A 13,586-nucleotide genomic window follows, 5' to 3' on the forward strand; every position below is an offset into this window, starting at 1 on the left:
AAAATAAACTACAATTTAATCCAAAGTAGACTAGCTAAAAAGTCTTCAATAGAACTTCACTAAATGTCATTTGGACACCATTTGGACGTTCAACACTGGAAAGGAAGTGCGCACTTTTTGGCAAATTAATGAAAATTGAAACAAATTATGGTTAAATAAACTTCCAGAATGATACTAATTGCAGTGTAATCAACATCTACAGTTGTCTATTAGATATGTAATAAAAGGCATTCAAAGAAGCAGCCAAAAAGTAAATTAAAAATTGATTTTAATTCTAATAGCATTTTTCCAAATTTATTTCAAAATAAGAAACGTTTCCAATATTTGTTCATAAATTATTTTCTGTTTAGGCCGTCACTGAATTTACTTTAAAGAAGTCACCGACGAACTATTTAATAGCTTTTTAATGTATTTATTATTAAACTAAAACATAAATATTTGGAAAACGGTCTTGGAAAACTGAATGGTATAGTAACATGACACTTTTGCATTAAAAATAAACAATGTTACAAGGATTTTAAAAACTACCATAAGAAGGTTTATATTGTCAAAAAATCTTTATTTATTTTTTAATACATACTCCACTATGTACAATTTACTTTCACGAATATCACGATTAAATCATAAAAATATCAATTGTGACGTATTTAACTCCGTTAAAAAGGCAAAAAGAAAAGAAACCTAATATAATTTAGAACACCAACTCACTAGTTGATTACTTTTAATAACTTTAAATGTAAGTAGCAATTACTATCTATGAAATAAAAAAATATTGTCATTTAAAAAATAATTGATTCATTCTGAAAATCAGCTATGGAAAAATAATCGTAGTAATTAAAATTTTGGCTCAGCAACATTAAAATCATCTCGAGTGACGTATGAACGGCAGAAGAAACGAAAACGAAAAAGCCTTTCTGTGCCGTTGTTATCTTCTAAAATTCCCGAAGAATGGATACAAATGGCCAGGCTAACGGGCTTAAATCAAAAAAGAAAGAGAACGGAGACGGCAAAGATAATTTATGGTAATGGTTCACAGTTAGTTTTACTGGTAACATGCATTCACCATATAGGGATCCAATGTGTCACACCTACGTGATGTCAAGCTTTACCTGAGAAATATGTGACCCAGCCATGAAGTATTTATGTTTTCGTGCTAAATAATAGTATTATATATTCATACAGAGTTATTCCGCGTTCTAAAAGGTGGTCGAATGTCTCGCAATAATATGGAGCTACTTGCGGCCGACTGATGACAAGACACTCTTTGATGTGTTTGTATTGCAGGTCTGCTATATTAGAAGAAGTCCAGAATCAAGGGAACACAAAACTACCGTCAAATAAAAATGTCTTAGTACTGGGTGACAACGAAACTGGAAAAACTACCCTAGTGGCAAAGTTGCAAGGTGTTGAAGACCCAAAGAAGGGGTCTGCACTCGAATATGCGTATATAGATGTTAGAGATGAATATCGCGATGGTGAGTTTTGTACCTAGCTTTGATTATGGAAATCATGATTTGCTGTGATTCTAAACTAATAATACCTAATTATGATCTTTGAAAATGGAATAAATCGGAAAACCTATTTGAAAACTGCAGTCATCGTTCTACTTTGTCAAAGTCAGGATACTCTATAGATTCTATGTTGAACCCATACAAGATTTATCTTCATAAACACACAAAAAAGAAGTTGGTGTTTCCCATAGTTAAAAGTTCTTGGATTGAAACAGGGAATTTAGGCTGTGTGATATGGGCTTAGATTAGTGTCAGCCTGTCCCTTTCTGTGTGTGCGATTAATGAGACTAAGTGGTGTGTATGATCTTTGAGAATTACACTGGTGTTAAGTGATCATCCACCACCTATTTAGTAGCTATTGATTGATATTCTTAAATAATAAAAAATCATAATAATATTGGAACTAGCAAGTTTTTTCTTCAAATTGTCAGTAACAGAACAAAAGAAAAAATTAATCCCTAAATTGATCAAAATTTTAGGTGTCAGTGGTTATGAATTAATTTCAGTCATTGGGTAAACACGAATAATTAAAAAATAGTAATGCTAAGGGTGCAACTAATAGAAATGATTCTTTCCATTTGCATGCCCTGGAATTCTATTCCTACTTAAGACCATGCTCATTGATAATTTCCTAACTAATCAATAAAGTAGCGCTTGAAAAAAAAGTAACAAACAGCGAGACACGAAATTAATAGACAAATAAAAAACTATAAAACTTACTGAAGCAACTGCTGATTTTGACTTAACTAAAGAGTTTTTAATAAATTGGAAACTAATGACTGCTGAGTTTAACACATTGCCTGTCCGTGCATTATATGTAATCCACGATGTTCTTGTTACTGCGTTCGTGCATTATAAGTAATGCACGGTATTCTAGCTGACACGTCTGTACATTAAAACTAATGCATGCATGAAATTCAGTATTTTAGTTGTTTTTGAAAGTGTTTTTTGAAAAGCACTTACATGTACTTCGTAAGTACATAAAATGAAATAGTGAAGCCGAAAAAAAAAAATGGGCGTCACGGGTACTTAACCAAAATACTCTGGACAGGCAACGTGTTAATAATGTATATTTAAAAACTGTGAACCAGAATTCCTACTTTTCTAATAATCCTTGTTGAAACCTCATTTAATGGAAAACAGTTTAAAATGATTCACCCTGCATTCCCTATGCTCATTTGTAATTAATTCAATGGACAGATTTTTTAAATTTATTTTATTAAAAATGAAACAAATAGTAATTTCAGTACTTGAATTAAATAAATAAATAATCCTTATTGCAAACTCATAACAACAAAAATTTAGAAAATTGTTGTATGTACATTGTACATACAGTCTTGAACCTGTTATTTCACTCATGATATTGATGATCCAAGACAGTTAATAAAGATGATGTTGTATTTTGTCCCACAGATCACACTCGGCTCAGTGTTTGGGTGCTGGATGGTGATCCAGGTCACACTAATCTACTCAAGTTTGCGCTCAGTGAGGAAACATTCCCACACACCCTAGTTATACTCACTGTGGCCATGACCACACCATGGGGTATACTAGACCAGCTCCAAAGCTGGGCTTCTGTACTTGGAGACCATATAGACAAATTAAATTTAACACCTGGTAAGTAAATTTATTAGTAGAATTTGTTGTATATAATCCTAATCCCCAAACTATTATTGAATATCAGAGAGGTTGTTGTCTGCTCACCCCTTTTTTTGTATAGAGAGGCAGATGAGTCATAACTTACCCGGGCTTGACTTATCTTAGTCTGTCGGACTATAATTGATTTTTTGCACTGGTTCTATAGCAGATATACCATTCGGTTAGCCCTTTTGGAGCAAAAAGCCCAGAAGTAAGACAATTAGCAACAGAACATAATTAATACAAGCACTGAATGCTGCTGAACTAACTTAGAGATGAAAGGAGAACAGAAGAAACAATTTAGTAATTACAAATAGTTGAATAAATAAGTCATAAACAAACTTATTATGATAACTAAACTACAGTGTGAGATTTAAATTATTTATTTATCTGTGAACCACAGACTGTAAATAAAAATCTCACATTTATTTATTGATGAAAATCACAGGTGATGGGTATCACAGAACAACTACTGTTGCCCATGTCATTGTAGTATCCGTTGTGTTGGAATGACATATATTTCATTCAAAATCTAGAAAGTACATTTATTTCACAAAAATGTTGGCAGAAGGATAATCAACATTGAGGTTTTTTTAATCTCCGGCCATACTAGAGTAGTTCGCCCAGTAAAAGATTTTATATTATGACACTTTACTGCTTGACTATCCTAAGATTTTTTTTAGAATACGCAGCCCAGTCTGCTTTACTACTATTAGTGATTCGTCATGTTAATTGTAGTACTTTTGTCTGATTTATGAACTCTATTCTTTTCACAAATTCTCATCACATACCAAACGCATGAACCTCTGATTCAATAATTTTATTCCCTCTATATATATATCTGCAATCGGCTATATAGCCATAATCAGATGTGTTCAAAGGGGTTCGGTTTTGGATGACTTCCTCTCTAACAGTCTGCATTTCTAAATATTCATGAATCTCACTATTTCTTAGAAACCAATGCGTGTTTGATATAGTATGTGATTCAATATTCAGGTCCAAATAAATAAAGAGGTTTGGCATCGGGCAGGCTGGTCATAAAACTGTAAGACAAATCGGATTATAATTTGGATGCGTGCTGTGCTAACTATAATTGACACTGAATGCTGCTGAATTATAAATTATTTCGACTCAAATCTGGTTCTTAAAATGGCAATAAGACTACTAGAAGAAAACTATTTAGCTGGCAGCTTGATCGGTGAATCTCTATGTGACTGAATGAGGAAGTATGAGATTGTGAAGCACAGTTCACTCGCTGACACATCTGCTGATGATAAAGATGATAAAGTCGTATGAGCCATCCTCCAATGTAATTAATTTCAATTAATTTAATGCTTAACGGTAGGACGTCTTGTGAGCCCGCACGGGTAGGTACCACCATCCCGCCTATTTCTGCTGGGAAGCAGTAATGCGTTTAGGTTCAAGGTGAGTGGCGGCATTTACGTTGTAGATGTCTATGGGCTCCGGTGACACTTAACATCAGGTAGGCCGTGAGCTCGTCCACCCATCTTATAAATAAATAAATAGTATCGTGAAAATAGGAGTAAATACTTATGGCTTCAACTAGTCGCTATATTGAGAAATGAGAAATATTATATAATAATATATCGAGGGGTGAAAGGACTTTTATCTTTGTAATTAAAGGTGCGTTTTATTTGGTATCAGCATCAATAGTTGCATGTTTTTAATTTAACTTCAATTAAGTTTACTCTATTAAAATAGATGATGAAGTTTTTTTGTTATGTTATTTTTTCCTAATTTTAAACTTTAAATAGCTCTCCTGTAAAGTTGCAAAAATGTCGCTTAAACTAAAAAAAAATTGTAGATTTAAAGATGTTCTCTCATCTACATCACAAAAGCGATACATTTCATGACCATAACGTATAGAATAATACAATTGAACACACGCACGCGATATATCGAATTCAAAGCGAAATAATACAAGCTGTTTACCGTCTGAGACGCTTTCATTATAGCCAGTATGGAAATCATTGAATAACACATGCCTTTTTTTTAACTAATTAATTATGTTCAATTAACGGTTTCTTTTTTATTAGTCATTTATTGTAGACAAAATTATAACAATGGTTAAAAAAATATGTAATTTCTTTAAGAATTCTCTTCTACCAGAGCTAAGAAATGAGAATAGTTATTAATTATTTGAATGGTTTTCGTAGCTCAAAGATGTCGGCAATGCCATGGGCACAGCCACTGCTTACTTCTATCTCGTTTAGTGTTTGAGAGGCTGGGCGGAATTTTTCCCCAACACGGTCGATCCTGTCCCCTGAGGAACTTTAGTGCTATTCTCCCGTCAACTCTTCATCTCTAAACATCGATCGCTTGAGTTTTTGTATTGACAGATAAGAACTAAAATCTTGTAGACATTTTCATCCCGTCTATGACACATTACCACTTGGAGTTTCACGATCTTAAAGTTTATGTATAAAAGAAAATTAAAGCCACCTTTACGGTTTAATCTTGCGTTTTTTATTGCTTAACACCTGTGGTCCTCTTATCGTGAAGATGAAAATAATTAAGATTCCATGCACACTTAATTAATAAGGTACTTTTGTTTCAAAAAATGGTTCGCTTGCAACTTGTTGCACGCGAAAGAAGTGAACTTTGCGGTGTGTAGTATTGTGGTTTTCTTCATTTTTAATCCTTAAATCAAATCTCTCTTTTTAATAGGGAATGCTGTGTATAAAAGAAACGACCTAGCTCGCTTTGTCCTTTCCCTCTCTGCACGGTCGAGTGGTTCGCGAGACGCTCTGACTATTTTGTCTCTCTCTCTCTCTCTCTCTCTCTTTCTAAATTGTATCTTTTCTCTCTAGTCGTAACAAATCTGTCGGGAGTTAAATTTTACTCTCAACGCGCCTAAAGAAGTTTCACTTCAAAAATCCCTTAGCAAAATCTATACTAATATTATAAAGAGGAAAGATTTGTTTGTTTATTTGTTTCGAATAGGCTCCGAAACTACTGGACCGATTTGAAAAATTATTTTTCCATTAGAAGCCGACATTGTCCCTGATGAACATAGGCTACTTTTTAAAAAAAAAAATTATTTTATTTTTTTGGTTTCATGTGTGTTTTAATGTTTCCGAAGCGAAGCAAGGGCGGGTCGCTAATATGTGATAATAAGCTCAGCACTAAAAGGGTTAATGTAGAGTGCGATCTATATTTCATCCGCCAGACCTAGTTTTATCTTGCATCCTCATTAATTGCATTTCCATGATAGTTTGCACAGATGTTTCCCAAAATTATACGTCGTTCTATTCATTATTATTCATGTACTTAGATTAAAACTTTAAAAATGATTACTTTTTTTTATGATGCTATAGTATTTGAAGTTTAATAGTGTTAGTTTTAACGTCTGAGAGTGTAGTGGTCAAATAACAAAAATTACACGATAAATGATGTCATCGCTATTAAACTGCGGGAGTACGAGAGAGATAGCCAGATGTTCTTATACATTTATTCTGATACCTTATTCTTAAATAATCTTTAATATTAATTTTTATGATTCTTCAAAGGATTTCTTTTTAATGAATCTTATAAGTAGTTGCATTTAATAATTTACCAAACCCAACGATTTAAACGTCCCTGCCGTAATATAAAATTTTCACCGTATGATGATATCCTTGGTCTGGAGTGTAAACTTGAACTCAGATTCTACGGTCATTGCAATCGGAAATAATAAATGTTGTTGTCGTCTATCACGTTTGATGTTTTCTTCATGTCCTTACGGATCCATCAGATCCTTTGCATTAGACGACTCAGTTCTACGACTAGGAGCAGGCTTAGGGACCCCGGTAACCGTACTCGTCAAACTCGACAAAGAATTCGACGTGCAACCTAACCCATGCATCAGCCCGCTGAGTTTCGCGCTGGATCTTCTCAGCGGGTCGCGATTTCGATCCGGTAGTAGATTCATTCGCGAAGCAGCTACTCTTGAGTTGTTAGGTCTCCTTTGGAGGTGCTCGGGTAGCTGTTAGCAAATCCCACCGTTCCTGGCTGAGCCCTTGCTCGCCCACCTGTCCTGGTAAAACTAGAAAGGGCCACCAGTAATCTCTTAGACAAAAAAAAGAAAGTTTCTTTAATTGCATGTTAATACTGTTGATTTTCGTAACACGCCAGATAACGAAGTTTAGTGTGAGACTTTAAATAGACCTCGCAAACTAGTTTACTGTCAATACCATCTATATATTAATACGTGAAGCAAAAACTTTGTATCCCTTTTTACGAAAATTGCGCGGACGGAGGAGCATGAAATTTTCCGCACTTATAGAGAATATAGAGAAGAAGTGCACAATGCTAATATTTTTTTTAAATAATGCATAAAAGATACATTAAATCAATAAAGAAGACATTACACACACTACATACCATGTATTTGACGCGCACACGCATACATACTATTTATTGTCAAACTTTTGTTCTTGACGTCTGTGGTCAAATTGAGAATAGATTAAATATTGCTTGTCTTATTTTTTATAGCATAGTCTTGGTGAAATATGTAATTATAGAAGTATAAAATGCAGCCATAATAGTGTACAAACTTACAATTCCAATTAATTATAGTCGAATCTCGACTACTGCGGGACCTCTAGTTTACTTAATTACAATTATCAATTACATGTCTCAGGACGCAAACCTTTCTGTGTAATCTATTTATTATAATTGTATCATAAACAAGCTCTGTAAAAAAAAATCAATGTATTTACCTATGGAATTGCCTGTTAATAAGTTTTGTAGCTGTTGGAATACACACTTAAAAGTAGGTACGTATCATGTTTTAATAATTAAATATCATTTCATAGACGAAGAAGGATAACAAGGAATAATAAGAAAGGATAGAATCTTGTACTTAGGAGTCATAGAATCTAGACAACAATGAATTTTTGAATAAAAAAATCACAATCGATATTTTTAATGTAGCTTATATTATGGTAGAACTAAATCAGAATTCTGCATTAGAATCTCATTTCTACCTAATTTAAAAAATACAAGTTTACATACTGATTGAAGATGGAAAATCCAAAACAAAATATCAATAAAAACTTCGCAGGAGGTTGTATGCGAGTTCCTAGAAGAGTTTTATTATAAGTCAGTGACTCACAGTGATGTTACGTCAGAGTTTTTGTCGCGTAATATTTAGCGGCATAACGGGTTTGTCTTTATACTCGCATAGTCTTGTGATTGTGTCACGTCAAGTTCGTGTCGTGGCCGTGACCTTGCGTCCCAGCTGTGTTCATCACTGGTGGTAGGACCTCTTGTGAGTCCGCACGGGTAGGTACCACCACCCCGCCTATTTCCGCCGTGAAGCAGTAATGCGTTTCGGTTCGAAGGGTGGGGTAGCCGTTGTAACTATACTGAGACCTTAGAACTTATATCTTGAGGTGGGTGGCGCATTTACGTTGTAGATGTCTATGGGCTCCAGTAACCACTTAACACCAGGTGGGCTGTGAGCTCGTATACCTAACTAAGCAATAAAAAAAAATTACATACGACGACGGACGGCGGAATTAATATAATAACAATTTAGAAAAAAACGCGCGTAAAATTCCATTTAATTATAAATACTTTTTTTTTCCTACCTAAGGTGATGGTCTAGAGTCTAGACAGACCATATCAGCGTAACCTGAACTGTGCGGTAAGCTCACGGGGCTCAAACCTGACGACGTTGCTAAGCTATAAAAAAAAAAGAAGCCTGAATCAACCCGCTTAAGAAGCATTCCCGCGGGCTGCAGCCCTAATGGGACGTTGTGGGTGCTCGCAATATTTAATTGGGGTTTTTTAATTGAAATCCCGAGACACTGTATATTTTATACGGTTTCTTTTTTGCATTAACAGTTTACACATTTACAATTTCTAATTAACAAAAAAAAGCTCTAGGTCAGCGTATCCTGAAGCTTCGAATATAGTTTCAATACAGAATATATTATTATGTAATCGTTGACATGGAGAATTCTTCCTATTCGTACACTCTTGACAGAGTGGTCGTGGTCATGCATCAGTCGGATCCTGCGATATCGATGCTTTCGCGATGCGACGCCATGTGGCACGATGTTTCGCAGAGTGAGAGCAAACATTTATGTTGGAGTGAGTCACAGATTTTATGAGGTCGGTCCATCGTGTTGGAGATCGTCCGCGAGATCTTTTGCCCTCGACTTTCCCTTGCACCACCAACCGCTCAATGGAGTCCTCATTACGAGTGATGTGCCCGAAGAACTTGAGGATTCGTAATTGGACTGTTGACGATAGTCTCTCCTTGATGTTGAGCTCTTTCAGGATCGAAATGTTGGTACGGTGCGCGGTCCACGGAATTCTGAGGAGACATGGAGAATATCACTGTATAAATATTTCTTTTTTATGGTAAAAAAACTATATTCGTTTATAGTGTATGCTTTGATGAACAACCTCACGGTCCCTAGCCCGCTGAGTTTCTCGCCGGATCTCAGTGGGTCGCGATTTCGATCCGGTGGTAAATTCTGCGAATCACTGCTCTTACTGGGGCTAGTGTTAACAAATTCTCTCAGGTTGAGCCCGTGAGCTCACCTTTTTTTTTATGATTGAAAGATTACTGGTGGCCCGGAGGCCTTTCCAGTTTCACCAGGATATGTGGGCAAAGGCTCAGCCAGGGGGGGTGGGATTTGCTAACAACTGTCCGAGCGCCTCCGAAGGAGACCTAACAACTCAAGAGCAATTGCTTCGCGAATGAATCTACTACCGGATCGGAATCGCGACCCACTGAGAAGATCCGACGAGAAACTTAGCGGGCTGATGCATGGGTTAGGTTGCGCGGCGACCTCTTTGTCGAGTTCGACGAGTACGGTTACCGGGGTTCCTCAGCCTGCTCCTAGTGTTAGAGCTGAAGGTATCTAATGCAAAAGTTATTAGATCTGATGGATTCGTAAGGACGTGTGTGAGCTCACCTACCCGTCCGGGCGTAGCTAGAATAGCCCCTTAGGCTACCAGCGAATATATAGGAAAAAAAAAACGGTGTAGCTGGTGTTCATTTGCCATCCGACCATATAGACATCATTCCGCGAATACCGACAGCCGGCTTGAGACATTTAAAATATAATAATAATAATAATAGTATAGTGATAACTACTAAATGAAATACGGTTGAAATTACGATTGAATTGTATTAAGATTACGTAAGTCTCGCACGAAATATAAAATTCAATATGTAAATACTACTAAAAGCTTAATTTAAAAAAAAGTTAATTATAATATAAATGTAGATGTGTTTAGAAATACTATACTTAATTGACTTGTAAAGTGAATAAAAGTGAATATATGTATCTCTCGATAGACAGGATATATATTTCAGATTGTTGATTAAGCATCCAGATGCCTGGTCTCGAACTCGCGACCTTTCGCGTGGTAGATGCGTCTGATATCGCTAGCCCTCGACCCGATAGTTCAGTATCTGGTTTGAGCGGATCCATTTGTATGCATTCGCTGTAATGGAGTACCGTATAATGTTTTCCCACGAGAACTACGTTGTAGATTGTCGTGAGAATTGTTCTAAATTCACTTCCGAACACTTCAGTTTCTTTTATATAATTTACACACACAGAATGCACATTACAAGCTAAAAAAGATACACAATAAAGAACGATAAGTAAAAAATCTGGCCTGTAACATAAGCCGTGTGTGTACGCACGATTAATCTATAAGGTATACTAACACGTGAAGCAAAAATGTTGTAACCCTTTTTACGAAAATTGCGCGGACGGAGGAGTATGAAATTTCCCACCACACATGTTTTTTTAAATTATACATAAAAAATATATTAAATCAATTTAAAAAAACATTACACACACTACCATGTGTTTGACACAAACACGCATGCTTTGACACACTACACGCATGCATTGTATTTGTTTATTGTGAAACTTTTCTTATTGCTAATAGTCTATGGTCAAATTGAGAGTACATTAAATATTGTTTATCTTTAATATTTGTCTAAAGTGTAATCTTGGCGAAATCTATGATTATAAAAGTATTAGTCTATGACAATAGAATCATAATAGGGTACAAACTTATAATTTCAATTATTTATAGTCGAATTTCGACAACCGGGGGACCACCGGGGGACAACATGCTAAGTACACAATGTTCCATAAAACATTATTTTATTTGGAATCAAAAACGGCAATTATCGCATCAATGTATCGAAGTGAACTGAACTTATTGGCGTAGTTGTTACTAGTGGAATGACAATTGTTGTGAACTAATCCACGAAAAATTCATTTAAACATGCGTTTTGGTTTGAAGGTCGGGACAACCGTTAAACGGTACAATTCGACTTCATTCTCTTGCCTCAAAGTGGTTCACAGTTCACACCATTCACGCCCTGCCCTGGTGAAACTGGAAAGGCCTCCGGGCCACCAGTAATCTTTGAATCATAAAGAAAAACCATTTACGTCTATAACCTTTTAACCTCTTTTACTGGTGGTAGGACCTCTTGTGAGTCCGTACGGGTAGGTACCACCGCCCCGCCTATTTCTGCCGTGAAGCAGTAATGCGTTTCGGTTTGAAGGGTGGGGCAGCCGTTGTGACTATACTGAGACCTTAGAACTATATCTCAAGGTGTGTGGCGCATATACGTTGTAGATGTCTATGGGCTCCAGTAACCACTTAACGCCAGGTGGGCTGTGAGCTCGTCCACACATCTAAGCAAAAAAAAAAAAAAAACCTCTGGTCAAATCGTTCACCCACATACCAAATAAAAAAAAAAGATAAAACTTTTGACTAAATAATCTCTAGACATATATACCTAATAATAAATACAGTCGACTCTCGTTAATTCGAAACGTGAGGGACTCTTAAAATATTACGAATTATTGAATGTTTGAAATATCAAATGGTTCGAAATTTTTGAGAGAAAATAAATAAAACTTCGAATTACTAAGTATTGATCAAAAATTATTTATTAACTGCTATTCTGTAACAATGAAAAAAGTTTAGAATGTACATACATACATGTACCTACATTCGTATACATACATAAACCTATTCATAATGTAAATTAATTAATGTTTCGAAAGAACTCTGTTATACTGGTTTGCTTCAAAACACATTGCTGTTGCTCAGACTGCTCAATAACTTTTTTAAGAGAAGAAGTGCCTGAAATGCTTTTTCATTACTTTCGTTACAATCATTCGACCTCTTTCTCTCTGCAACTTTGAATTGTCGAGTGTTGGACGCCGATGAGTTCGAATTAACGCGTCGTTTTATTATATAGCAATGATTTTTTCGTTCGAATTACCAAGTGCATAAAAATGTATTGATTTAGTTCGAAATATAAAGGGATTTTGTAGGGAACTCGTGATAACTTTGAATTATAGAGAGGTTCTAATTATCGCAGGTTGGAATTAACGAGAGTCGACTGTACATAAATACGTACGTACACGTATAAACATATCGTAAGGGATGGTACCTTTTCTTCTCTTATTACTACTTCATCTGGTCGCAGTTGTTAAATTAGCTTTAGTGTATGCGTTAGGATAATATATGTCGTTTTTTGTAATTAGAGCATAGGGTAGCAAACGGCCTGACTGTGCTACCTGGTATCGCTGTAAACTTAGAATGAAGTAATAGGAGGCGGTTAGCGACTTGGCTGTAAGCCTGGCATTTCTAATATCAATAATGACTGTAATCACGTCATTTTCTAGTGGTAGGACGTCTTGCGAGTCCGCACGGGTAGGTACCACCGTCCTGCCTATTTCTGTGGTGAAGCAGTAATGAGTTTCGGTTTGAAGGGTGGGGCAGCCGTTGTGACTATACTGAGACCTTAGAACTATATCTCAAGGTGTGTGGCGCATATACGTTGTAGATGTCTATGGGCTCCAGTAACCACTTAACGCCAGGTGGGCTGTGAGCTCGTCCACACATCTAAGCAAAAAAAAAAAAAAAACCTCTGGTCAAATCGTTCACCCACATACCAAATAAAAAAAAAAGATAAAACTTTTGACTAAATAATCTCTAGACATATATACCTAATAATAAATACAGTCGACTCTCGTTAATTCGAAACGTGAGGGACTCTTAAAATATTACGAATTATTGAATGTTTGAAATATCAAATGGTTCGAAATTTTTGAGAGAAAATAAATAAAACTTCGAATTACTAAGTATTGATCAAAAATTATTTATTAACTGCTATTCTGTAACAATGAAAAAAGTTTAGAATGTACATACATACATGTACCTACATTCGTATACATACATAAACCTATTCATAATGTAAATTAATTAATGTTTCGAAAGAACTCTGTTATACTGGTTTGCTTCAAAACACATTGCTGTTGCTCAGACTGCTCAATAACTTTTTTAAGAGAAGAAGTGCCTGAAATGCTTTTTCATTACTTTCGTTACAATCATTCGACCTCTTTCTCTCTGCAACTTTGAATTGTCGAGTGTTGG

General features: G+C 35.6%; 1 protein-coding gene across 1 annotated transcript in view; it reads left to right on the forward strand.

The window, feature by feature from the left end:
- The first annotated feature begins 854 nt into the window (after positions 1–854).
- Dlic (dynein light intermediate chain) overlaps positions 855–13,586 on the forward strand; it is a 37,041-nt gene continuing 24,309 nt past the window's right edge. The window contains exons 1-3 of the mRNA XM_028183566.2: positions 855–1,022; positions 1,285–1,475; positions 2,925–3,128. Coding sequence (XP_028039367.2) covers positions 949–1,022; positions 1,285–1,475; positions 2,925–3,128 — 469 coding nt within the window. The 5' untranslated portion in view covers positions 855–948. The remainder of the gene's footprint in view (positions 1,023–1,284; positions 1,476–2,924; positions 3,129–13,586) is intronic.

Source organism: Bombyx mandarina, chromosome 04, assembly GCF_030267445.1.
Source record: "Bombyx mandarina strain Sakado chromosome 04, ASM3026744v2".
NCBI lineage: Eukaryota > Metazoa > Arthropoda > Insecta > Lepidoptera > Bombycidae > Bombyx > Bombyx mandarina.